Source organism: Oreochromis aureus, linkage group 15, assembly GCF_013358895.1.
Source record: "Oreochromis aureus strain Israel breed Guangdong linkage group 15, ZZ_aureus, whole genome shotgun sequence".
NCBI classification, from domain to species: domain Eukaryota; kingdom Metazoa; phylum Chordata; class Actinopteri; order Cichliformes; family Cichlidae; genus Oreochromis; species Oreochromis aureus.
Genome location: NC_052956.1, coordinates 943,367 through 970,208, shown reverse-complemented (window position 1 = coordinate 970,208; position 26,842 = coordinate 943,367). Strand labels below are relative to the sequence as shown.

The window sequence follows — 26,842 nt, the reverse complement described above, 5'->3', positions numbered from 1 at the left end:
CAACCACAAATGTGCTTGACTGGACCGTTTTATCTCAGAGGTAAAAAATGCCCCTTCGTCGGCAGTCTTAAAGTCAGCTGTCATTTTTAATGGTTCGCTGGTACCTGAGGGGAGGGGAGGTGGAGTCTTCCTGCAGAATACAGCAGATAAAGCTGCTGCAGACTCGTAGCCACAGGTTAGAGTCTGCCCTGAAAAAATAAGGCTTGCACATGTACCAGCATGACAGGGTCACAGTATGTTAGTGAATGTAAGCATATGTCAACACTGCCCCCTGCTGGTGCAACCCAGAGTCTGACTGCTCTGCATGAATTTAATAATCGGATGCATTTTAAGGTATATAATTTCCTACCAATCAAAGGCTGTAGGAACAGTATGCAGCCTGTTATTATGCACACAGTTATATCTGAATTTATGACGAGCACAGGATGTGCAGCGAATACCATGATTGAAAAATAGTCGACAGCTTGCTGGAGGCTGTGCAGAGAAATGCAGTGTGATTATCATGTGCACGCTGCTGCACAGAGTCTCTATTGTTGTCACTTCACTCTCTGGGTTAAGTCGAGGGAAGTTGGCTGTCTATGTGTGAGAAAAGAAGACTTGTGTATGCAAGTGTGCCAAATATACTGACTTTAACAGAGACTTTAAAATCATTTTTTTAGCTGGTTAAGTTTTTTTGTTCATTTTTTAAAAAATAAGGAGGGTTACACTATTCCTATTTGCATCTCTGTGAGTTCCTGTGACGTTACCCGTTTTACTGTAATCGTAGCCTCACGTTATGCTGCTGTAGTTTTAGGCCCACTGTGATTACAGAGTTTGTGACCACCCGTCACAGCTGGGGGAGGGAGACTTTTCCCAGGAAATTGCTGCCTTTTGCCTCCAATAAAAACTTTATAGAGTGTAACTGTAATTTAGGACTCTGTGTTTGGCTGATTTCAGAGACGCCTGAATCCAAAAGAACGGTTAAGAAACTAGACTTTTGCTCAGGTTGCTTTCACAGCCTCTTTACTGACCAGGAAACACGTGTGAAGAGACAGCGATGAATTGCACCTGGATAATCATCATCTGCATTTTCAGATCAGCTAGCAAAGCTTAGTGCATGGTTGGTTTCATTTCTGTCAGAGGAATGATTGACGGAAAGGTCGGCAGCAAGGATTAAATTTAACAAATAACAAACAAACAATAATAGTTTTTCCCACACTGCAAATGGTACAGTAAACATAGCCAAACCTTCAAGTAGTGAGTTCAGTGTATACATGAGCCAAGAGCGCAGACTTTAAGCTTAGCTGACTCGACCCACCTTGTATTTGAATCTTTTGTTTGCGAGGGGCAGCCAGTCAGGAAGAACAAGAGAAAGGGCATTTTAAAAAAACTTCACCAAGAGCAAATATGATTTTATTTTGTAAACTTTTGATGGATAGTTTTGTCTGTTTAGAAAGTTTTTACTGCAGGTAGTTAATTAAATCCTCAATTAAATGGAAAAGGACTGTGGTTGGTCTTCAGAGTGTATATGCATCATTTAATATCCAGCTCCTACAGACACGGTAAACCAATGAGCTGGTCTGAAATCAGTTTGAATGGAAATCATAATCAATACAAATGACACCTGAGCACATTTTCAGTTCGTAAGATGATTTATTCTGGTCTGAAATCAGCCACACTGAACGTGTTTTTGTGAAACTGTATGTATTGGTATCTGTTATGGTGACGACTCTATTTTAACCATCAGGTTTGCTGGAATGGGTAACCTGCTAAAAGTCCTAACAAGGGAAATAGAGAACTATCCACACTTTTTCCTGGACTTTGAAAGTAAGTGTGGCGGGGCAGCGGGACTAAAGCTGGATGGAGAAGAGATGTATCCTGCTTTGCTCGTTCTTCTCTCTCCGTCGGTCTCTGCTCTCAATGACCAAACCGTGAAGGCGTCCTCTTTTTCTCTCTTTTTTCTCCTCGCCTCCCTCTTGGCTCGGTCTCGACCTCCTGCAGCATCGCCTCTGATCTCCCATCTCTAATCAAGCAACTTTATTTTCTCCCTTTTTTTGGTGACTCTTTAACATCACACATGCTCTTCCTCCTTTCTTTGTCTTTTCTCTCTCTTGCAGAAACCAAATGGGGAATCTATTAAAAGTGCTCACTTGCACAGAGCTTGAACAGGGGCCAAACTTTTTCCTTGATTTTGAAAGTGAGCGCAGCTTCTCCCTGTCCTCTTGCTCCCACACTCTCCTTTTCCCTAAACCAGTCTTCCCATTAGCCTCTCTGTCGCTCCGGCTGGTCAGGGGTCAGACTGTTCAGCCGCTGAGTTGTGAACCTTCCCTTCATTGAATTTCTAATGTTGTCATTAAAATTCATGATTGATTTCAGTCCTGTTTTAAAATAGGAACTCTTTTCTTTGCTTGCCAAGCAGAAGAGGAATGGATCTGACCCTTGACCTTTGCCGTTTGCTTTTACTAACTCGTCCGCATGCACCTCTTTGTGTTTGTGATACATTTCATGCACCCAAATGTGACATAATGTGTAAACACACACACACGCACGCACGCACGCACACACACACACACACACACACACACACACACACACACACACACACACACACACACACACACACAATACGCCTCCACAGTGGTATTTCAGCAGCTCGCACAGTGTAGCCAACCCCAGGCTTTGTTTATTCAGCAGAGAGGAAATGATAGGAGTGGAAGGTTTTTGAAATGCAAAACAGCCCAGACACAGAGTTTTAATGTCAGCGATGCTCTATATTTAGACTCTCTGTGGTCGTGATAACCAGCTCTCTATTCTGAGTCTTGAAGAGTTTGCATTACCTCACACTTTTTTACAACTGAGCTGCCAGAGCTGAGATGAAGAAGCACGGGTCATTGCTGCCAATGCATGGTGTCATTGTCTCCGGCATGCAGCAGGAGACACAGAGCCGGTGAGCTTGTGCGTACAGTAGACCTGATATTTGTTTCAGTCGATCACAGCTGTTGTTCGAGCACGTACAAGCTCCTTCTGTGGCTACGGCATGCTTTGGATGACCCTGTGCAGACACACTGACCTTTGACCCCCACACACACTCTGCCCATCTCTCATCTTTTACAGTCAAATATTCAAAATATCTGCCTTAATGTGAGCTGCCATATTCAGATATGTTTGTGTGTTATTGACGTAAATGTGGCCTCGTTTGAAGAACAAGGCACCGTGGGTGTTCAGCTAGAGGTGCTGAAAGATTATGGAGCCGATTTAGTGCTTTTCACTGTAGAATGATTTGGCTTTTTGCAGTTAAAACCATTAAAGGCAGTTTTGTTGGTTTGACTGTAAAAGACCTCAGAGTTGTATTGTATGAAGTGATGTCCCTCACTCGAGTCATGCTGCTGAACGTTTTTGTTCCCACTGTTGAGTTTCCCATTTCAAACCAACGATGAGTTCCTTTCTAGCAGCAAAAACATTCAGCGAGCATGCTGAAAAAAATCCACTGAGGTTTGTCTGTAATTATAAAAGAGACACGCGTGTCATTTGTTGGCTTTTATTCTGATATATGTTTGTGTTTAGATGCACAGCCAACAGCTGGAGAGCGTGAGGTGTGGAACCAGGTGAATTCAGTCCTCCAGGAGTCTGAGAGCATCCTGGGTGGCCTGCAGTCTTACAAAGGGGCTGGCCAGGAGATCAGAGATGTAAGGAGAAACACAGAGACACGGCATGGCAAAGAATCCTGAACGGAAATCTCTGGATTCGTTTCGTAATGCCAAATATGGCAGCTGTCCCATCACTAACTCCCAAACCAAGAAACGTATGAGCGAGTTATGATGTCGGACTGATGCAAGTGAAGCTTCACGACAGCTTCAGCTGTGTTGTGGGAGCATTTCTACTCCTCACTGTCCTTGGCTTATTGTAATCACAACATTAAACTTGAAGCAGATTTTAGTCACATTAGTGTGCTGTGCATGCAGCGGATGCACAGTCCCAGTCATCACTGAGATCAAAGTTATGGCCTTTTCTGGCTCATCTTCAGTAACTGCCCTCACAGCAGAGTTACCAAGAAGACCTGATTCTCAAAAACCCGACGACGTTTGCAGAATTGCTGAATGTTACTAAACCGCTGATTGTAAATTTAATCAGCTGCACAGAATGAGCTGCTGTAATCAGTCTTCCTAGAGGGAGGAGCTTTGCTGACGCTTCTGTGCAGTTATTTCAATAGTCCGTGGAACAGAAGAACTGCATGCATGGAAAAGTATATAAAATGATGATGATGATAATAATGATGATGATGATAATAATAATGATGATGATGATAATAATAATGATGATAATAATGATGATGATAATAATAATAATGATAATAATAATAATAATGGAATTTTAGTGTGTTTATTTAAGTGTACTTTTGTACATCTTTACGGCGACAGCAAGTGGAGAGATGCCCGCCACAGAAGCCGTGAATGCTTCTGTTATCATATGGAAAACCCTGTTTACCATTTTACATCTGTGCACGTCACCTCTCCGTGCTGTAGAGATGCGTGTGACGGTTGATGGGTGTTTCTTTGGTTCCAGGCGATCCAAAACCCCAGTGATCACAGCCTGCAGGAGAAAGCATGGAACTCTGTCTGCCCGCTCGTCATCAAACTCAAGAGGTTTTACAGCTTCTCCCTCAAACTAGGTGCTGAACAAACGCCTCATTTCTGTTACTGAACAGGTTATGTTAAAGTCATATTTCTCATTACATTTAAGATTATGAATAAAGAGTGTGTGTGTGTGTGTGTGTGTGTGTGTGTGTGTGTGTGTGTGTGTGTGTGTGTGTGTGTGTGTGTGTGTGTGTGTGTGTGTGTGTGTGTGTGTGTGTGTGTGTGTGTGTGTGTGTGTGTGTGTGTGTGTGTGTGTGTGTGTGTGTGTGTACAGAGAAGGCTCTGCAGAGTTTGCTGGAGTCTCTGACGTGTCCGCCCCTCACGCCCACTCAGCACCTGGAGAGGGAGCAGGCGCTGGCCAAACAGTTCGCTGAGATCCTCCACTTCACTCTGCGCTTTGATGAGCTCAAGGTCTGTGGAAACACTCGAGCTAAACTCACACACACACAGTCAGCTGATACCTCGTGTGTCATACTGTACGGTCATATCGAATACTGACGTGTGCGTATGTGATGGCTAAATGATGGATTGTCTCTTGGTTTTCCCGTAGATGAGGAATCCTGCCATCCAGAATGACTTCAGCTACTACAGAAGGACCATCAGCAGAAACCAGATAAACAACATGAACGTGAGTAGCCTGGGGAAAAATCTTTTCATGTTTTAGTCAGATTTGTATCTGGAGGACGTACTCTGTCTAAAAGAGGGTCCCTTTCTTTTCTCGTGGTGAACCTGAGTCAGGACGAGAACAAACTGATCAGATTAGTTTTTCCATCTAAACCTGGCAGCCTGATGTTGGCAGTGTAGGACGCTTGTTTCTGCTCAGCAGTGGGAATAAACCTGAAGCCTCGTGCTTATTTCTGCACCCACAGCTGGACATTGAGAATGAAGTCAACAACGAGATGGCCAACAGGATGTCTCTGTTCTACGCGGAGGCCACACCCATGCTGAAAACACTCAGCAATGCAACCACAAGCTTTGTAACAGAGGTAAGAGTCGATTTTCTCCTGGCTTTCATGATGCATTTCACTGACATAGTGTAAAAGTCTGTCCTCATAACACAAATGACACAAATATCAACTTTTTTATCAACAACTTTTTTTTGTTTTGTCACTTATAAATACAAAAAAGTCATTTACACCTGATTGTTTTCCACAGTGGGTTGATCTGTGTCAGTGGGTTACAGATCAACCTTCAAACATTATGTTTCAGCTCTTTAGTTTTCTGTGTGTCTGAGTCCAAACACAGAAACACATTACTGTTATTGCCATCGTCGTCACTCACATTGTAACCGGAAACTGCTTTTAATTCCACGTAACCTGACGCCTGAGAAATGTCATTTCACATCGTGTCTACACAGCCCGTAACGACTCGGAGGATGTGAAAGGAGTTACAGTGGACACAGAGTTCCCATAGAGAGGTCTGAATCAAGCTTTAGAGTCAGCGGTTAAAAAGACAACATGTCTGTGGACAGGTTCAGATGTTCTCACTGTCAAGTGACCGATGCTGCCTTTTAAACAGGCTAACTCATTTAGCTAATCTGACCGCACCATCAAGTGAGCGTGGTTGGTCAGTGTTCTCTCTGCCCTCTGCTAGTTTAGTCACCGTAAACAGGCAGTGATTTGTATAGAGCTTTTTCACTCTCAGCTAACACACACACACACACACACACACACACACACACACACACACACACACACACACACACACACACACACACACACACACACACACACACACACACAGGTTGGATGGATGTTTTGGGTCCTTGACTCTCAGTATCTTACCCGAGGAGATTTCAAGCCGCGGGAGCTACAGATCGAACCACAGACCTTTAACAGTAGACAAGCTTCTGTGAATACTGAGCCACAGCTTTGAGCTTTTAAATGACAAAAGTAACTGTTAGAGACTACATGTGGCACTTTAGTTACTTGTATCTTTCTGTGAATGATTTTCTTTTGTTGTTCAGCTGAAGAACAGCAGATTCATGGCCACAGGTCGATGCCTAAAGTTGCTCTTTTATTTTAGGACAGCGAGGTTCAAAGTTCAGTTTTGCACTTGTTTTTCAGAAATTTAATTTTCAGGTCTAAAAATATTTTGACCATCAGCCTTTGTGATGGTAACATGTGACTTTGTTTAGAACAAGACGCTTCCACTGGAGAACACAACAGACTGTCTCAGCACCATGGCCAGCGTCTGTAAAGTCATGCTCGAGACGCCGTGAGTCTCTCTCTCACTCACACACACACACACACACACACACACACTGTCAAACACACACGTAAATCATTAAACTTTTCTGATCCTCCTCTTGTGTGCATGCAGAGAGTATTCGAGTCGTTTCAGCAGTGAGGACACGCTCTTGTTTTGCATGAGGGTCATGGTTGGAGTCATCATTCTGTATGACCATGTCCACCCCAACGGCGCCTTCAACAAGTCCTCCAAGATAGATGTAAGACACACACACACACACACACACACACACACACACACACACACACACACACACACACACACACACACACACACACACACATCAGACAGTCTTGTAAGTCATTGCTGACATCATTGATCTGTCTTCAGATGAAAGGCTGCATAAAAGTCCTGAAGGACCAGCCAGCAGACAACGTGGAAGGCCTCCTGAATGCACTCAAGTAGGTTTCACAGCTCGCCTTTGGATGCCGAGTGCTCCTGTGTGGGTTTGATTCTGATTATATATAAGATTCTGACTCATGCTTTGTATCCATTTTGGCTGTGAAAGTTATGAGAAGTTGTATGTGTGCCTGCCGAGGTAAAGCCGAACTGTAACTATTTTCACACAGTTTTCTGAAAAAAATGTCCAGTTGGACTTTGCCTGGCCTTTACAATAGGGAGCTGGCAGGTTAAAGTATGTGTGATGTCACACTGGGTTGGTTGGTACAGGTGATAGTCCGGTGCGTTTGAAGCCAGCGAGCAGGTTTAGGTGGCTGCCTCCTGCACGCGTCTCCAGCTAGCTTATCGTCTAAACCACAGGAGTATTTGCAGCAGTGTGAACGTGTCTGAGGAGCACAGTTTCCTGCAACCGTGGGAAGTATCCTGACCCGATTCTCACAGAACTGTCCAAACTACACGTGTGAAAATCGCTTTTGTGTCAGCAAGAATTCCTTTGGTGGAGCTTTGCAATCTTTACGCCGCCTCGATGTTTTCATTGGTGCACTAACGTCCACTCTGACTCCTTTTTTCTCCTCAGATTCACCACAAAACACCTGAATGACGAGACCACTCCAAAGAACATCCGGACGATGCTCCAGTAATATTCCTTCTCTCTTATATAAATATATATATAAATAGATATGAAGAGGATCACTGCTCTGACCTCAGATAAGATGTATATGTTTACATTATTTAAAGAGTCGATGTTAATACTTGTGTGTATTTGCATAGTCATTCCCTCCAAGTTACTGAAGCCTGCAGATTATGTGTACACTGCAAAAAGAAAAGAAGCTTCACATGAATTGCCTCGAGCGGTGAGCGGTCAGAGCACAAATGATGGTTACCTATCAGCCTTACACCTGAGCTTTGCGAGCAGCACAACAAATAAAGATCCCAGGCAGCAGCAAAACATCCTTTAATTAATAAAAATGTACTTTTTAAAATTTTATTTGGAACTGTGGACATGATCCTGTTTCTCCTCAAATCCAGTGACAGACACTGAAGATATTTCATCTTCACGTGTCTTCTCTCGACTCGCGCACAATGAGACGTACAATCATTCTAAAGGTGGACGTTTGTGTCGCAGGGAAGGGCTGAAGACTAAAGCAGGGAGGGATGTTTCTCTCTCTTTTCTGTGTTCAAACTCCAGCACCCTTTGAATTAAACCCACTGTGAACATGAAACCTTACTTTGCACGTCCAGTGAGATCCAGCATGTCAAAGCTGAGGGGTGCGACTGATGTGAAGTCGGTGAAAGAAGTCGATGAACCCACCGCGATTTACTCAGTCGTGTTTGACTTGCGTGACAATAATTGTGTGTTTTGCCGTCTTTTCAGTGACTTTTAATCTGCGAGGCTTTGCTGTTGAACTTTCTTTAAAAGAAAAGCCAAAAATGTCTTTAATTTTCTGAATAAATTCTGTTTTTCTTGGAAGGATTTCCCACTTTTGTTTTTGAGTCTCTTTAAGGAAAGAATTGAATAACATTTCCCCGTGACTCTACGGGAGGTGATTTTTGATCATGTGTGAATTCATCACGGTCTTGTGAACAATTCCAAGACTCGCGTCTGAGAAAACAAACTCAAATCAAACATCGGAGTGTATGGTTATTGTCACTGATCATGGCCTGTAGCTCATTCTCCTGCTGTTGTATTAGATGAATGGTTCACTCTGATTATGGGGGATTTTTTTCCGATTATCTCCAAGCAGAGCCTGCTCACAGTCGGTTGGACAATCTGTGCTTTAATTTTAGTTTTAGTTCATTTGTAACGTCATCTGATCGCTGGTGCATCAGGACAGCACGTATATTATACGAAGCAACAAATCCTTGTACACAGCAGTCAACTTTTACTTTTTTTTTTTTTTTTTTATCCACCTGCTGTAAGCTCTGTTGTTTGAGCCTTTTTACAACGTGACCTAATCACAGTAATAACTGTGTCATCCACTGAGTGACGATTAACCCCTGCGGTGTCTGTGGCTCATTGCGAAGCGCCACATTTGCCTTAAAAATCTGCCGTGGGCCGACACGTGTTAGTAACTGTGAAACATCCACAGTTTTACTTTATTTTGAATCCAAAAGCCATAAATACACTCCTGGTCTTTAATATTCATCCTCTGATTAGTTAACAGTAAACTAACACTGTCTTTCATATAAGTTTCTTTCTCTTGTATTTAGTAACATATACATACATTTTAGATGCCATGTTTATATGCAACGAGTGAAAGCTCGTTTGAAGCCGGGCTGTGCGTATGAGAGTGATATTTCATATCTGACTGATGTGGATTTTTTTTATTTAAAAAAATGACATTGTCTGTCATAATTGATGTACACGAGGCTTCCCTCTTTGCTACTGTGTGTTGATAAGTTGTTTTGAATACTGATCAAAATCAGTTACTTTGTCTCAAACTGACATTTACTGTTAAGTATTTCTGGAGTTCAGACTCACTGGTGTTAGAAATGGCTTTTGCTGTGTTATTGCATATTGAATGGGACGTGTGGACTGGATAATAAAGGTGGTACATTTCTTACACACATTGTTTGTTTTGGCGTTCTTGTGTTACAGCTGATTATAACTGTCAGCAATTTTAAAGTGTTCATGTTAAACGTATTAAAACCTCAGACTGTATATAAAATGTGGACTGCTGTTTTGATGGTTTAAGTTTTTCAGATTAAAGTCCTGTCGTTTTTAAATTTGGGTAAATATTTGGACAAACGTGTGAGCTAATGAGTTAACTTTACCACTAAGTAGCTAGTCTCGTTAGCATGGTGCATTTCTAATTTGCTGATCTGGGCTAGCAGAAAGTAGACTTTAAATATTCTTGGTGTCCATTATTATGAGAGCCCAAAGAGCTGCTGGAGTCATAAAATCATCAGGAAAGTATTAATTGTTGTAACAAATCAAGTGCGTATAGACTCAATTTTTGGTAGACTCTTACAGGGTTGGAGGTTTTTTTTGGGGGGGGGGGGCTGTAAGAAAAAGTGCAAGTTTAAGGCAATTCCACATTTGTCACCTTTTTGACCCAGAAACTACATTTATGATGAGTCTGATCAAAAAGTTAATTTGCCCATCCCATCTGTTAACACAGTGAGGCTGATAACACAGTACTAATGCTGAAATACATTTGAATTACTGTCTAGAAAAAGCTGACATTGTCTCTTTGTCATTTCTCTTATGGAATTAAATGTCAAATATTTGTCTTAATCATCCATCTGTCTACATCTAGTCAGGGTTGCACACTGCATGTACAGAAAGATTCGAGCTCCAGGTCTTGAGGTTGCAGACTGTACTTCCGTTTTCCTCCAGGAGGGGGCGGTCTACTTCTTCTCTTGCAAATGTGAGGCAGACGCAGTCCAGGGCTGAACCTCAAACAGGGGTGTACCTACAGTCAGTAAATACAGTTTTTTAAGACTGGTGACACCTCCACCACTTCTCACACACACTGTTCCTCCTCTGCTTCTCAGACTCTTCGCAGCTTTTGTTGGTGTCATCTTTCAGCACAGCCGTGCTGACTGTACACGGTGGACAGGCTTAAATCGATCAAATTATATCACACCAGTACACCAAAGATCAGAGCTATACAGAATATAGATTCTTTAGAATTTTATAAATCCACCCCTCCCTTGATTTTGGAGTTTAAGAAACATCTGCTTAATTATTTGCTTTTTAAAAAAACAAATAAAAAAAAAACAACTAAACAATATTTGTTTGTTTACCTTCATAAACTGAAGAATTGTTTCTGAACATGTTCCATTCTTAAGCTAAATTTTATCCACTCAGCAGACAGGTGAAGTAACACTATGAAGCAGATCTCTCATGTTAAGTAATATTTCACCAAGGACCAGGTTAGAAGTTTGATGCCGGCTGCATATGTAAATATCAATCACCATTCGGGCATGACATTGTCAAATACAGCAGGAAAGGGACAGGCTGGGGGTGGGTTGCAAAGCAGTTTGCAGATGTGCCACAATTGTTAGGCTAAAGCAAAACATGCCCAGTATGAGACCTACCTAACTTTTTGTACAAGCGCACAAAGAGTATATTAATATTTTGCAGTACAGAGTAACTGATTAATCTCAGCATTTGGGAGCGAGACCAAACACATTTCCAGTTTTTCAAACGGGGTCAAACTGCACGCAGTCACTTTCCTGCAGAGGCAGTGATTTTGAACCTACAGTTTGCCCTGAGGGGGTTTCTTGTTGCTGTGGGGTTACATCATACTCAGGCCAGAGGAACAGCAGGAACTGTGAAAACTTACTGGGAACGCTCCTGTGTGAACGCTGGAACGCCCTGAGCGCTTCCACGCTCACCCGAGGCACCGGCGTCCTCGCCGGCTTCGGACGGATCCCGGCGTTCCACTGGGATAAGTGGAGCAGGCTCTCAGCAGCCTCCGCAATGACGAGTTGATCAGTGATACTGTGCGATGTCCACGTGGGGTGAGTTTGTGTCTGATCATGAGGAAGACGGTGGGGTCTGCTGCTGGAGCTGAGGAACATCTGAAAGAAGAGATGTGACCTCATAGTAACTTCAACACAGTCTAAGTGTGGTGTGTTGTATAGTGCAAACCCAGATCTTAGATAATTATACAGTAATTCCACCGAGGCCTGAATATTAGATGCAGCAGTGTCCTCTATTTCACCCTCTCCTCCACCGTTCTCTCAAACACCATCATCAGCATAATTTGCCTCCTGCTGTGCAAATGCTGTTCCATAATGCATGATGCCTGCTGGATGCACAGTCTCCAGAGATTTGTCTCCGTTTATTATCTCCCTATGATTAAGACAAGGAGGTCACAGCCATATGGCATTGATGATGAATGGGGAGTGGTTTACCAGCGATTTGGCTTTGCGTAGTTTATAATTTGCTTCAGAGAGTGTTTTCTTTTTCCCATCATCCGCCTTTGATGTGTTAGTGCAGCAGGTGGAGGCGCTGTTTCTCATCTGCCTGGAGAGAGACAGCAGAGTCCGTAAAAGGGAACAATTATGCATGATAATGACATCAGTTTATCTACAAGTGAACACTGTGATGAAAAAGCTCAGCTCTCAGACAGTTGTGAGGCAGAAATCGCCCCACCCACCACCTATTCAAACCGTCTCATGAGGGGCAGCCTCAAGATGAACGTGGAAAACTGAGAATCATGAAAAGTTACTCAAGTTCAAATTAGTTGATCAACTATTAAGCCCAGGCAACACCTGCCGACTCCTGCACTGCCACTGCAAGGTGAGTTGCAAAGGGTTCCTCCAAGAGCTCTAAATAAATTAAAATGCCCTTCTGCAATATTCTGGTCTTTGGGTTCTCCCAGACCTGAAAAACACCGTGGTGAAAGCACGGTGTGAAGAAAAATAATATAATAACTTTATTTATAAAGCACCTTCAAGCAAAGTGCTGTACAACTGTTTGAAATTAAAAGGGTTTAAAAGTAATACATAGCACTACAGATAGGAGACACAGTACAAGTTAAGAACAGAGAAAAAAGAGAAATTAAGAACAAAATAAAAAGAAGAAAACATTTAAAACCTAAAAGCCATAGAGTTAAGACATGTAGGATAAGGTAAACAAGTGTGTCTTCAGCTTAGCTTTAAAAACCTCGACAGAGCATGCCTGCCTAATATCTTGAGGAGGTTATTCCATAAAACCGGGCACGAAAAGAAAAAAAGCACGCTCTCAATTTTCTTTTTCCTGGCTTTAGGAACTTTTAAAAGACCAGAGTCCTGAGATCGGAGAGCACGGGATGGAATATACCGTGTAAAAGGTCAGAGAGATACGAAGGTGCTAATCCATTTAAAGCCTTGTAAGTGAGCAACAGGACTTTAAAATCAGCTCGAACCGGACAAGGTAGCCAATGAAGAGAGTATAAAACAGGGCTAATATGTTCAAATTTTCCAGTTCTTGTTAAAATACGAGCAGCTGCGTTTTGCACCATCTGTAGACCTTTAAAACTTTTCTTTGGTAGCCCTGAGAAAAGAGCATTACAGTAATCAATGCGTGAGGACACAAATGCATGAACAAGAATCTCTGCAGTATCGTTTGACAAAACTTGTCTAATTCTAGCTATGTTCCTCAAGTGATAAAAGGCGGTTTTTGTTATTTCTTTTATATGAGACTCAAAAGAGCGCCGTGTCAAACCACACGCCCAAATTTTTACTTTGTCTCTACAAGTTATGACCCTATCATCAATTCTCAGGGTAAAATTTTGGGACGAGTGCTGAAATTTAGGCGGTCCAATGACCATCAACTCTGTTTTATCAGTATTTAAGCACAGGAAATTATCCGATAACCAGCCCTTAATTGCTGATAGACAAGATTCCAAATTAGAGATTTCAGTACAGTTTCCAATTATTAGAGGAACATAGAGCTGCAGGTCGTCAGCATAACAATGAAAGGTTACTTTAAAAAGAACGTAAAAGAGCACCAAGAGGCGACAGATACATAGAGAACAGCAGTGGTCCAAGCACAGAGCCCTGAGGGACCCCATGCCTCACCACACAGGTCTCAGAAAGAACATTATTAAAATTAACAGTCTGAGACCTCCCTGACAGGTAAGATCTCAGCCATGATAAAACATTCCCTGTAATTCCAATAAAATGTTCAAGCCTATCCAATAAAATGCCGTGATCAACAGTGTCAAATGCGGCACTTAGGTCCAGTAGTAATAAAACTGAAGTGCGATCATTGTCTGCATGTACCAGCAGGTCATTCACCACTTTTAGTAAAGCTGTCTCTGTGGAGTGATTTGGTCTAAAAGCAGACTGAAATGGTTCAAACAAATTGTTTGTTGACAAATGCTCAGTGAGCTGCTTAAAAACCATTTTTTCAAAGACTTTAGACAAGAAAGACAGATGTGAGATGGGTCTATAGTTTGCAACCATGTCAACATCTAGTCCAGGCTTTTTCAAGATTGGTACTACCACAGCTGATTTATAACATTCAGGGAAGACTCCAGTCATCAATGAAATATTTAGAAGAAACAGAATGTAGGGTCCTAATGCTGACCACAGTTCTTTTATAGCCCAGGCTGGGCTAAAAACCTCTGATGTTACCCTCTCTCCACAAAGTGGTCTAAAATTTCCCGGACGAGCCCCCAAATATGATATAACCCGGCTTAAAATTTTCTAGTTCCTATTTGGATATAATGTTGATATAATAAATATTGGTCCCCATTTGAACCAAAGATAAGGACAAAGCAGTTTGTGCTTCAGAGGCTGTCTACTCTAGGACTGACGAGTTTCTTTCACTTATCATGTGCGGTTGAAAACCACTGAGGCATTTACCTGGAGCTGTCAAAGCTCTTTGTGTTGTTAATGTCCATCATTTATATACATTTTGGGCAGATGGCTTGGTTCTGCTGTAGGTCTCTTCCTGTTGAAGGGGAACTTTTTCTCTCCACAGACACCTAGTGCATGCTAACAGGACACTCTTTGGGATTTATAATATTCTTTAAGGTCAAATGGACTGGTTCTTATATAGGACTTTTCTATTTCTCACTACAATTTAAACACATTCATACTCCAACGGATGCACCAGAGAGCACCTTAGGGTTAGTGTCATGCCCAAGGACTTTTGGCAGATTGGAGCAGACGGGGATCAAACCACCAACCTTCCGATTAGTAGGTGACCCACTCTACCACCTGAGCCACAGCCACCATGGGGCTGTCACTATAAAGAACCTTAAAGCTTCATTAATGCTAGACGTGATTCACCAAATGTTCCCTGCTGTCTTACGCTCTCAGCGCCTGTGCGATGGGGTCCAGATTGTCCAGGTAGTTGAAGCGCAGTGTGTCTTTGGGACGTCTGTCAGAGTCTCTCCATGGTGGGGCTGCACCTGGCTGCTTCTCCTTTCTCAATCTTGTGCTGGAGCTGCTTCCAGGTTGCTGCTTGGTGGATGCTGGACACTCCTCCAACCTGATGGCGGCTATTTCTGACAGCTCTTTGTGACCACGGCTTGCTGCTGCGATATCTGGAACCACAAACTGCTGCTGTGATGAAGCACTCTGGAAAAAAAAAAAAAAAATTTAAAAGCTAGATTTTAATAATGTTATCTTGTTTTATCGAGTTGTTAAACAAAGGTAGGATAATTATTTAAATCTCTTCTAGATCTCCTAACCTGCAGGAGGCTCAGCCGCAGCTCCTGGACTGTCTGGATGTAGTGTCTCTTCCAGACGCCCTGCTCAAATGGTGTCGGGGAGAAGCTGAGGAGCCAGCCGAGCCTCAGACACTTGGGCACCCACAGCTGGTCCAGCTCCACAATGCTCTTCCACTGCCAGTTCACCTGCGCACGGAGGATCGAATCATTCATTTACCAGACTTCTTCACAAGAACAAGGGTCAAAACTTCACGTCATTCATAATTAATGAATCCACATGTACCTGGGCACATCGACAGAGGCTGCGTGGGTCCAGGAAGGAGAAGAGATAGAGGGAGAGGGCTCTGGGGAGCAGGCGGGTGAAGTCTGCGGCCTGCAGGGGGAGCTGTCTGCTCACACTGAGGCTCAGGAACCTGAGCTGCTCCACTGAACAGCTCAACACCAAGTCCTGCAGCACCGCCTTCCTCTGACTGTCAGACCACCTGTCAAACTGGTAAAGACATGAAAGAATACAGCAGAAAAGCCTTCTTCAGCTGAACTGAATCAGATGGAAAAAGAAGTCCGCAGTGAGCACAGCATGGTTTCTAACTGCTAACTGGATTTGTGTGGGCTTCAGCTCACGCTGGGATCACTGTAAGGGCGCATTAGGTGCTTCTTCATTCATCTGCTCACACATACCCACTTTGCTAGAAGGCTTCGTCTCTCTTCAAACACCTACAATGAGACAACAGTGACAAAGGTTGACAACTATACTATACAAAGTATTTAGTTTTAAAGTTTTTAGTTGTTTAATCTTTTGAGAAACATGGTATTTATGGAAGACCAACACCGTCAAACAGAAAACAAAGATAATAAATAATAAATAAAATAAATAATAACACAAATATCAATGTCACATTTTTCAAATCAAAATTTTCTGTGTTTAATATTTTTTGCATATTAATTTAGATATTATTGCCTGTCTAGATCGTCCACAGACATTATTATGAATTCCTGAATTCCTGCTTTGTGACTGTGTTTACTAAACACATCATATGTTAAAAAAAATTAAATCAAATTGCCGGCATAAACAGGAAGCAATAATTTAAAGAAAAATCTAAATATATAAACTCTAAGGCTTATTTATTTAAATAATCAGTCATTAAGGAAAATTTACTTCATATAAACTGAATGTATGCCAAAAGTAAATTCAAGTCAATTTACATGTAATCAAATGATTTTAAGTCAAATTATTGTGGCTAATTTTGGGGGTTTCAAGAGTGCATTAGGCAAACACCTGGTCCTGCAAGCACAGGCCGAAACGTAGACATAAATCTTACTACAGCAAAGTGAACATTTCAAAAGAAGCTGAGAGTCACTTGACTGTTAGCGTTCTTTTATGTACTCAGTACTCTGTAAGTTTTGAGGGATCAGTTCTGTACTTTTGTGTTCCCCTTTTCTACTTCACCAGCTTTAAGACAGAAATTTACATTTTTTTCACACCGTTCATCAAAAGATGTCGTTAGTATTTACTTTCTAAAATACTGCTGTACATCTTATAAAAGTTACTGAAACTATTAGCAGCCACCGTTTGGCTGTCGGCACTGTTTCGGTGTAAGCTGATGTGACCTTGCTGTTGGCCCGTGGGTTGCTCAGAGGTGTCCAGGTGCTCAGTTTGGTCTGCGTCTTCGCACAGCTTGCAAAAGATCTTGTTGCAAGTGCCATCACAGAGTGCGTCAACAAAGATGATGCTCTAGAATACAAAAACAGTAACTGCTACTCGGGTATTTATTCCTTTTTCTTACATTGTAAGTGTACATGAAGCAGTAGTGCCTAATAGTTTCATGTTTTGTTTTTTTTAAATCCAGCCAACACTAACTCAGTCCTGTGGCGTTTCACTCACCCTCAGCTCAGCTGGCAGAAAGAAATTCGGCTTCCAAACTCACTTTGTAGGTGCGCGCTCGGCCTTTGTGTCCACACACTTCTTTCTTCTACTTCCCCATGGATAGTTTACTTGTTTCCATAGTAACTGTGAGTGTACGCTCTCCTGCTTGTCACAGCCTGTGACACACATGGTGGCGGTGAGCTGAGTGTCGCTGCAGCGCAAAGCACAGAGGAGTTTGTGCACAGCGTGTGCGGGCCTCACTGGCTCCAGTGATGACAAACGTGGTGCAGAAATCCTGACACTGCAGTTAATATGACCATCTGCTCCGCACTGGCTGACACAGCAACAAAAGAAAGAAAGAAAGAAAGAAAGAAAGAAAGAAAGAAAGAAAGAAAGAAAGAAAGAAAGAAAGAAAAACAAAGCATTATTATTTATTGTAGTAGCAGCAGAAGCAGCAGTAATAAGCCCAGGACAAACGAGTCTGTGTATGGAGTAATAACCAATAGTTGGTGTGTAATTAGAATAATAAACCAACAGCGTCTTCAGAGCTCCAAACATGTCTGCTGTGTCTCGCAGTCCTCCAGCTTCACGCATTCATTCCCAGCAGTCACACAAGTTTCTGATTCAAAGACAGAAAGCCTGCTCGTTCTCGGATGGGCGGTCGCGCGCAACGAGGACAGAAAACCTGCTGCGAAGAAAGACGGAGAACTGCGTCAAGTTACACACGCAGGGGTGTAACCGGAAACACGAGCCCTGTGCCTTCAGAGTAATAGTTCACTTTTTATTGGACTGAAGAAGAAACATTTGTTTCACTGGAAAAGCAAAACAAGACACCAAGAAGTCTTTCAAAGTCTCTCTGACAAGTTTTAAAGAATTGTCCTTCTCTCTGTCTTTCTGTGAGTCGCTTAAACCTGATCTGTGAGTCAGTCAGCATGAAACAACTCACCTAACACCAACCAGTGTTTTCTCTACACATAACAGGAAGTCAGCAAAGAAACAGTTTTAAATATATGCATGTTTAAGCACTAAGCACTAGCAACCAGTCGCAAAAACATATTTGGTCTCAATATGTCTGTGAAGGTTCTCAGTCATCCAGGTCATCGTAGTCTAAGGAGCTTGGAAAGAAAAGCGTCTGGACTTCTTTGAGTTGCTTGAAGACGTTTCTCGGATGAGAGGTGAAACGTCTTCAAGCAACTCAAAGAAGTCCAGACGCTTTTCTTTCCAAGCTCCTTAGACTTTGGTCTCAATAGTTTAGCTGAACATACAAACACCACCTACAGCACCACAGTTTGGCACCAAATGATACTTTTGCACCAGTAAGGTGATTCCCAAAGAGCTGTTAGCTGAAAACTATTACAGCAAAGCCAAAAACCAGCCATATTACACAAATTCAGAATTGTGAAATTTACTATACAAATGTCTTAATGTAAACTTAAGAGCACAACTGTTTGGCTTTAACTATGTACTAGCTGAAAACTTGGATTATATCATTTTGAAAACTAGACATGTGGAGGACAAAGAGGAAGCTGTCAGCCAAAACCATCAGCAGCAGATCACCAATATCTAAAAGTCATGTCCTTAAGAAACAGGGGAAAAAATCCACCCAAGATCTGACACGGGATCTGAGAGATGCATCTGGACCTTCAGATAATCCATCTACTGTTCACTGACGCCTCATCAGAAATGCTTTCAGTTGAAGGGCGGCTGCCAAGAAGCCATTGTTCAGGAAGTGAAACAGGGAGAAAAGGCTGAGGTATGCCACTTTACACAAGAACTGGACTGAAAATCAATGGCAACAGGTCTGATGGAGTATTGAACCCAAATTTGAAATTCTTCATTTCAACTCTTTGATTAACCAGCATGTCGAGGGGTCATCAGGAAAGAGGTACAAGAAGAAGTCTCTACAACCATGTTTGAAACACAGTGGAGGCTCTGACGTGGTTTGGGATTGCTTTTCAGATACTGCTGTTGGAGATCTTGTCAAAACTGATGGAATTATGAACACAGAAAAGCACCGTCAAGTTTTCATCCACCGTGCAGTCCCAGGTGGAAAGCATCTCATTCGATTTCTTTATTTTTCAGCAAGGCAGTGATCCCAAACACACTGCCTATACAGTAAAAACATACCTGGATAGAAAAGCACACAGTGGAATACCATCAGTGAACACCATCATGGATTGGCCTCCCCAGAGCCCGGACCTCAACACTGCTGAAGCAGAGCGGGATCATCCTAACAGAGAACAGAACAAAAGGCAGAAACATCTAAAGAAGAGCTTTGAATGTCCTTCAAGAAGCCTGAGAACTATTCCTGAAGATATTTAAAGAAATTACAAGTTCAGACTGAGTTGAAGAATAAAGGTGGTCATATCAAATGTAAATCATTTAAGCACAATTATTCAACACTTTTAACATTTATTGTTAAACTAAAAAAAATGTTTTTATATTTTTGTATGTTGCAATAAATTGGGCCAACATCCGCGACTAAGGTGGCAAACAGCGTATCGCTCCTTTCATATGTATTCAGCTCGACTAAACGTAACTAGTCGTATTTTGGCTTCCACGAAGTCGAGCGTTTGATAAAGAGGCCTTTAATTTGATAGTCCGTAGCGGAAGCCGTTAAAAAAGTCTCGCGCACTTGTCGCTCTGTGTAGAGGGAGGGGGGGAGGAGGACGGAGGAAGAGGACAGGAGGGGGAGAGGAGGGTGCTGGTGGAGGGACATTCAGTCATTGTTACCAACTCGAGGAGCGGCGAAGACCCCGCTTACTCCCCGAATTTTGCGGACAGCCTTCAGGTAAAGTTGCGTTAAATTCAGCCGGTGTGGAGGTGTTACTCATAGAGCACCACCTCCGCTGCCGCCCGGCTCGGTGCGGTGACTGAATGCACCGGTGCGGAGCGGTTACCGTGAGTCAGGATGAACTAACCGTCATCTTTTGTCTGCGCCGCGCCGCTTTCACGCTTCTCTCGGTTCAGGTCGCTCGTTTTTACTGCTGCGGGTCGGTTACAGCGGGAAAACACAACCGCGACGAGCCTCCGTGTAACGCTCGGTAGCTACACTCCCATGTATGAGCAGCAATTAATGTCTGAGTCCCGGTGAGGAGCTATAGGAGGAGCCCGTTAGCGCTGACGCACAGGTAGGCTAATGGACGCGCTTGTGTCGCGTTAATAATGAAAGTTGAAATGCAGCCTGGGTTAGACACCGGCAGGTGCGACGGAGCAGAGACCGTGTTTGACGTGTTGTGCGGGGCTGGGGAGGGTGTGTGCTGTAGCATGGAAAAAATGCTTTAGCAAAAATGTGCTCTATAAATAACAAATAACTTTAATACATGACTTAAACAGTTTCTGAGCTGTGATTAGTCAAGATAACTGTGTAAAAATAATAATATTAATAATGGTCGGTGGTGTCTACTCCCACAGCTAATACTATTACCACTATTATTACTACATAAGTACTGCAGGTAAATCTCTTCAGACTTGCCCTTTAAATACTGCTCATTTGCTTATTTTGCTGGGTTTTTAATGATCTATGGCTGTTTAATGATGCATTTAATGTTGTCATTGATAGGCAGAACCATAGTTAGTGAAAAGCAGTCACACAGCCTCTTCAAACAGCCGTTTGTGTGCTGCTCCGCTTACAATTAGTCCATTTTTTCAGTTAAAAGGTCTTGTTTTGGTTTGCACTTTCAAAATGTTGTAATTAATGGACCACTAATGTCTAACCATTTACATTTACAAGGTGCTGTACTGTATTCTTCTGATTGCAGACAGAGCATCATTTCCACAGGGGGTCGTCGCTCGTATTTCCACCAGCATCATCGTGGTCCGTGAAGGCCGGAGACGAAGGAGTGTTTTCAGCATCTTAAAGGACCACAGCATCACTTAGGTGATGGAGGCCCTGTGACTCAGTGTAGTCATGGTGATGGATGCAGCCAGCTTGGCCTTGTTGGATTTCGCTGCCCACCCCATGGTGTTTCTCTGTGATCTAACGAGGAGGAAAGGACAAACAGCTGGTCCTTAAGTCTGGTAATTTTTCCCACTTCCTGGTTAAAAGACCACGATGCTGACAGGGCTCGAGCCCTCTCCGTGAGCCGTCATCTCCTGGGTCTTGCTTCTTTTCTCCTGTACGGATCATGGATCTCCTGTGGGTGCTTTCCGTGTCCATGCTGACCGTGTGTGTTGCCGTCCCCATGGATGCTGTGGCCGGGAGCCACAGTCTGTTCACCTGTGAGCCCATCACCCTGCGCATGTGTCAGGGGCTGCCCTACAACTCCACCTTCATGCCCAACGTCCTCAACCACTATGACCAGCAAACCGCTGCTCTCGCCATGGAGGTACGGTACACTGCTGCCATGTGATCTGAGAAAGACAAACTATCTATCTGTACACACACACACACACACACACACACACACATAAATGTATATAAACAAAAGGAATGACAGTTTTCCTGTTATGATGCTCAAACTCTGACAGCAGCAAAATTCATGCGATTCATAAAAAAAAAAATTGCTCTTCACTGTATTTTAATAAATGTATAATTTAAAAAATAAAAAAAATTAATATAAAATTTGCCCCTCCCCCAAAAACACCAGTCACACTCACACAACACAGAAGCTATTAAATTAAAATAAAGGATTAACTGACCCCCATAATTGAATATATATTATGCAATATGTAAAAACTGTACAAAAAAGAAATATATATGTTTTTTAACACAGTTTATATTGTTTTTTTTAAATGAATGAAGTCACGCTGCCACAGAGTGTGTTGGTTACGCTAACTTTGGATTTGAGACACAAATGCCTTTAATAGAGCTTCAAACAAACATTTTTTTCAACATTTAAAATGAGTTTACATTTTGAAATACACATTTAAAAATGTTTATAAGCTTAAAAACATTTTGTAGTTGACAGTGTAACAGTAGTGAATAAAGCTGCGAGTTAAAAAGTCTCAAATCCCTTCCAGAGTTTGCACAAAAAAGCAATAATTAGATTTATACTGCATGTGAAATAGTATGTTACAGTACATGAACAGTGTTATATTTAAAGTTTATTGTATTATCATTTTAATCAAATCTGCCGGCCAGTTGCAGCTGTTCTAATCTGACTCCAAACTAAACAGAGCTGTGATAACTGCTTCACAGAGTATATGAAGGAGTAACCTGGAGGATCGCACATTTCATATATGAGCTCCAGTTATTGTTGGATGAATCAGATCAATCAGCCCAAGTAGCCAACAGCATGAAATAGTCCCTCATCTGAGAAGCTTCTTCAGTTCTCAGAGCTGACGGTGGAGATTCCCAGATTCTTTCCGAGACTGCGATGACCTGGATCACTGAGACGCTTCAGATTTTTAGCTAATAGAGCTGCCTGGATGTAGTGAGCCACAGGTGATGCTTGCTGTAAATTCACTGTGTATTCACCTGTACTCGTACCTGCGCAGTCCTACGTCACATGGGAGCTGTTGGGTTAAAGTGCTGACTGATTTGAACGTTTGTGTTCTTGTTCTCATGGATTTGTTCTCTCAGCGTTCTCTGCGTTTTGACACAACGTTTTGAGAGCAGCAGCAGATTCATATGTACGTTATATATGTGAAATGAGTGATTCGGTGTGGGTGGCACACTTTCTGCTCCCGTGGACACGAGCAGCTTAGATAGGTGTCAGCATGATCAGCTGTGTATTTGCTGAGAGAGGGTGCCAGCCTACTTAAGTTTGGCCCATCTAGCTGCTGAGGCTGGGAGCATATTACCAAAACATTAAGCAGACAATGAAGGTTTAGTATTTGTCCCTTTGGGCCATGAGAACAGAGCATTATTAAAACGCCAGCGATTTAACAGGGCGTGGTGTCCTGAAATGGTTTTGAACCGCACATCTGGGCTGTTGACAGACGAGAGCGATTTACCACAACATGTAGACACATCAGCTGCTGCGCACCACAGCTATTTTATATAACAGGCTTTTGAGCAGTTAGTCAACCAAGTCAGGCTTTAAGAAAACAGTTTCATTGTTTTTGGGTTGTGATTTCAGCCTCGTGGATAATCCACAGACTGACCATCCACAGCATCTCACTGTTGTCACGGCTGCTAAAAGATGGAGCACTGAGCAGATGCATCGCTTCGTTAAGTTAATCCCGTCCTTTATGTAGGCCGATCCCTCGTCAAGTTCTGTCTATCAAGTAATTACGGGCCAAACTGCTCTGTTGGCTCAGCTCTCTGCCTGTCTGTGTTTAGTTTAGCGATTCCCAGCATCTCTGCGTCACTTTAACCCTTCGCCCTCGCCCGGCCCCACTCTGCCCGGCGTAGCGGACGCGCAGCACTCTGCCGACCATCTGTGCCCGCTCCGGTTCACGGTGCTGAGGAGAGATGGAGGGTGGGAGGAGCAGCGTACCACGAGAATGGAGGTTATGTAACTTTAACAGGCCCTGGCCGGCTGGAGCACGTAGCGTCACAGCTGTGGTCACATTCGGCCTCATGTTTGGAACAATGTAAGCGATCCCATGACTTCGCGCTCGTACCAGCACCTTTCTCGCTGTGCAGCGGTGCTTTCCAGGATATTTCGAGGGAGATTTTTGAAGGTCATTATTCACGTATTCATTTCTCTGACTGAATAAATGTTACCAGCTTCATGTTGTTTGAGGCCAGGTTAGCTTTTTACGCCTAATCAGTGGGTGTGTGTGTTGCAGTGAAGAGAGAGAGGCGCTTCTGGTTTAGACGGTGTTCACTTTGATTGGTCATGGATTCACAATTAAGTCTCTTTTAGTGCTTGTTTGGGATTGGAAAACACACGGAAACCCAACAGGTTCCAAAACCACGGAGCCCAGTCTTGGCTCTTGTTTTCCAGATAACTGGCCCCAGATCCAGCTCATGGGAGAATTCAAAGCCTGTGAGACGTCGAGGGCAGCCAAATGAGAATTGACAGTTGATTTTAAAGGGAATTAGGTCCGCTGAATAGGCGTGATAAGGATGATGAATGCCTCGCACCGTGGAGAAACTGGGAGTTGGATGAGAACCAACGCCTGCCGTTCTTACAGTTTTTGTTCAAACCCCCTGAAGAGTCTTTGTGGATTCCCTTTTCATGTCTTGCTTTTTAAGTATTTTTTTGTTCAAGATTTTACTGTTTTAGGAAAGTAGGACAATTTGTCACAATCTCATAAGCTCCAAACCGATAGAGACAAATTGTGAAAATGCACTTTAATGACTGTAGTTTCTTTGGTGTGTCAGAAGGTCTTTGCAGAGCTTTCATACGAACCTTTTCACAGACAGAATTTTGTTTTGCGCTCACACATGCACATTTTTTATTTTATTTTCTACAGCTGTGAACAGAATGTCACACAAACCACCCAGTTTCTTAAAATGGATTTTAATGTTCCCGTGTTCATTCTCACTCGATCCGTCACCGCTGACCGCCATATGACCTCACAGCTGAAGTGGGACGGTGGCCTCGGGCTCGGGAATCGGCTATTTCTGTGTCACAATGATACTGTGCCACAGTCGCATAACCGAGAGCGTGGCGGATTTGACTGGCACCACAAAAAGAGAGAAAGGACTGGGCCAAAATCCCCTCATTTAGAGATAGCTGCACACTGATGAATATGAACCAGTGTGGGCCCATCACAGGAAATCAATTACGCTGCTATGAACTGTCCTCGGCCTGCAGAGCAGATGGCGTGTGGTTCACCGCTCGGTGGGGATCATATTACTTTTCTTTAATTAAGGTCGTTTATAATCCTGCTCTTCTGCATCTATGCATCGTTTTTAATGCTCTAGAAGTTTCTCCTCTGAAAATGGCGTCCGCTCCACTGTCTTGTACAGCAGCTGGCAACAGTAGCTGCAACCTGCTGCAGAGTCTGGTTGGAGGAACTACCAACACGAGCTTCAGGCTCAAACTTGTGTTACTTCAGGAGAAGATTTTCTCTAGAGAGAAGGAGCTGAATGATACTGACGACTTCCTCAACAACACCAAAGAGTGTCAAAATAAGATGAACAAATGGTAAAATGAGCGCCCAGATTTTCTTGGGGAAGTCTGGCAGATATTGTATAACAGTGAAATATCAGTTTATGGTAAATCCAGCTCCTTTTGGTGGGTTTCTTTTATATTTAGCAGAAGCTTTCAAGCAGATAAGGGATGGAGACATGGCAGTGGCTTTCACAATGGTCGGAGTCATGTGACTGTCACCGCAAGGCCAGATGGACCACGCAACGGTCAGGGCCCACTGAAGATGTTAATTGCATTAGATTGATAACTGGGCTTGTTTACGTGACTCCAAAGCCAGCATCAAGATTAGGAGTCACTGCGTTGGGGGAAATGTAGTCACTATAGTAGAAATGAGAGATACAGGCAAGATTCCTGGGCTTTTTCTAGGTTATCATAACCTTTGTTTTGTCATAACTTTTGGGTTATTGCTTGTCGAATGAAGGGTCCAGAGCTACACAAAGAATAATCAGCGGCCGGCTCTTAATCTGCTCAGACTCACTCATTTCCTCCTCCTTAGATCAGCCTGTTGTCTCAGGTTTACAACAAGTCCAGATAAACTGTGTCGTGTTACAGACTCTGAAGAATAACCCAGATACTCCACCCCGCTCTGCCTGAATGGATGTGTAAAGGAGAGCTAAGGTGTGTGTGTGTGTGTGTGTGTTAAACAGAGTACTTTTTTGTGCACTCTGGCACGTTTTAACAGGCTTATTATGTTAGTAAAGATGTATCCCAGCTGATCACACACACACACACAACATGGTCTGATAAACCCTACCCAGCGTGACCTGGCCTATAAAAGAGCCTCTTGTTTTATTTAATGTCCAACACCGTGTTTATTGGCAGGGGAGTGAATAAGAAGCACAGCAGCCTCTCACTGTGCGTGCGTGCGTGCGTGCGTGTGTGTGTGCGTGCGTGTTCTCAAACACTGTCTTAGGAGTGAACGACTCGGTCTGCCCATCCGTCCTCTCTTGCTCACCCGGTCTCTCACCCTCCTCCCCCACCTCTTTTGTCCTCCCCCTCCCCCTACACAGGGCTCGCCCGTTGCCCAGGAAACGGTCCCAATTGTGCCGTTAACAAAAGGAGCAGAGGCTTTCTCGCCTCGCGGGAGGTGGTCCCCTCCGCCCTGCACCCTGACCTCCTCGAACCCCGCTCTCCTCCCTCTTCGTCCTCCTCCTTCTCCTCCACCTCCACTCTGGTGATGCATCACTCGTCACCATGGCACTGAGCTTTGAAATTTGGGGAATTGGAATGGCAGCAGAGGAGAAAGGGGGATAAAGAGGGAGGATAAGGGGGGGAGATGGGAAGAGAGGTGACTAGGAGATATTTTTTTAAAGGGCAAATCAACAAGAACCAGTCGTCCACAGTGGGCTTCACTGTCAGCGATTCATCAGTCACACCATCTCAGCCTTTAATGGAAACCCACTGCTTTAGCATTAGGAATACTAGGCTGTATTCATAATTAATATATTAATCTTAGATAACTTGCATCTTGATCTGATTCAGAACATGCTGGATAGTGTCCATACTGCAGAGGTGAAACTGAGGTCACGGCTGGTTTTCCCCGTTCTCCAAAGGCTGCTGTGTTTAAGATTAGAGGTTTAGCACAGAAATATGCAGAAATATGCAAAG

General features: G+C 43.2%; 3 protein-coding genes across 10 annotated transcripts in view; 2 read left to right on the top strand and 1 right to left on the bottom strand.

The window, feature by feature from the left end:
* fam49a (family with sequence similarity 49 member A) overlaps positions 1-9,832 on the top strand; it is a 36,155-nt gene extending 26,323 nt beyond the window's left edge. The window contains exons 3-12 of one of the 2 annotated variants that reach the window (XM_031740807.2): positions 1,727-1,806; positions 3,544-3,665; positions 4,543-4,648; positions 4,888-5,024; positions 5,164-5,241; positions 5,483-5,599; positions 6,751-6,830; positions 6,936-7,062; positions 7,194-7,264; positions 7,840-9,832. In XM_031740807.2, coding sequence (XP_031596667.1) covers positions 1,737-1,806; positions 3,544-3,665; positions 4,543-4,648; positions 4,888-5,024; positions 5,164-5,241; positions 5,483-5,599; positions 6,751-6,830; positions 6,936-7,062; positions 7,194-7,264; positions 7,840-7,903 — 972 coding nt within the window. In that variant the 5' untranslated portion in view covers positions 1,727-1,736 and the 3' untranslated portion in view covers positions 7,904-9,832. The other variant, XM_031740806.2, reaches the window with a different exon arrangement.
* On the bottom strand, positions 8,846-20,302 carry fbxo16 (F-box protein 16). 5 transcript variants are annotated; one of them, XM_039598780.1, is made up of 11 exons: positions 20,165-20,302; positions 19,371-19,473; positions 17,262-17,577; positions 16,988-17,111; positions 16,058-16,093; positions 15,663-15,869; positions 15,401-15,565; positions 15,019-15,287; positions 12,129-12,240; positions 11,555-11,792; positions 8,846-10,678 (listed from the first exon to the last, which is right to left on the bottom strand). In XM_039598780.1, exons 4-11 carry the CDS (start codon positions 17,081-17,083, stop codon positions 10,614-10,616), a joined length of 1,188 nt encoding a protein of 395 aa, XP_039454714.1. In that variant the 5' UTR covers positions 17,084-17,111; positions 17,262-17,577; positions 19,371-19,473; positions 20,165-20,302; the 3' UTR covers positions 8,846-10,613. The 5 variants fall into 5 exon arrangements, with proteins under 5 accessions (XP_039454714.1, XP_031596664.1, XP_039454713.1 ...); XM_031740804.2 differs by lacking the exons at positions 19,371-19,473; positions 20,165-20,302 and adding an exon at positions 17,779-17,885 and having other exon boundaries at positions 17,262-17,573; XM_039598779.1 differs by lacking the exons at positions 19,371-19,473; positions 20,165-20,302 and adding an exon at positions 17,779-17,859.
* fzd3a (frizzled class receptor 3a) overlaps positions 19,907-26,842 on the top strand; it is a 19,903-nt gene continuing 12,967 nt past the window's right edge. For 2 of the 3 annotated variants that reach the window (XM_031740802.2, XM_031740803.2), the window contains exons 1-2: positions 19,907-20,034; positions 21,005-21,571. In XM_031740802.2, coding sequence (XP_031596662.1) covers positions 21,371-21,571 — 201 coding nt within the window. In that variant the 5' untranslated portion in view covers positions 19,907-20,034; positions 21,005-21,370. Of the gene's footprint in view, positions 20,035-20,247; positions 20,375-21,004; positions 21,572-26,842 lie in introns of those variants that run through there. The other variant, XM_039598778.1, reaches the window with a different exon arrangement.

Excerpts from the sequence above, each read along its gene's own strand:
- fbxo16 (XM_039598780.1), bottom strand. The coding sequence starts at position 17,083 with ATGGCACTTGCAACAAGATCTTTTGCAAGCTGTGCGAAGACGCAGACC. Across the intron at positions 16,094-16,987 it reads ACCCACGGGCCAACAGCAAG|GTGTTTGAAGAGAGACGAAG; the intron begins GTCACATCAGCT and ends GTCTCATTGTAG. Across the intron at positions 15,288-15,400 it reads TGCGGCTGAGCCTCCTGCAG|AGTGCTTCATCACAGCAGCA; the intron begins GTTAGGAGATCT and ends TTTTTTTTCCAG.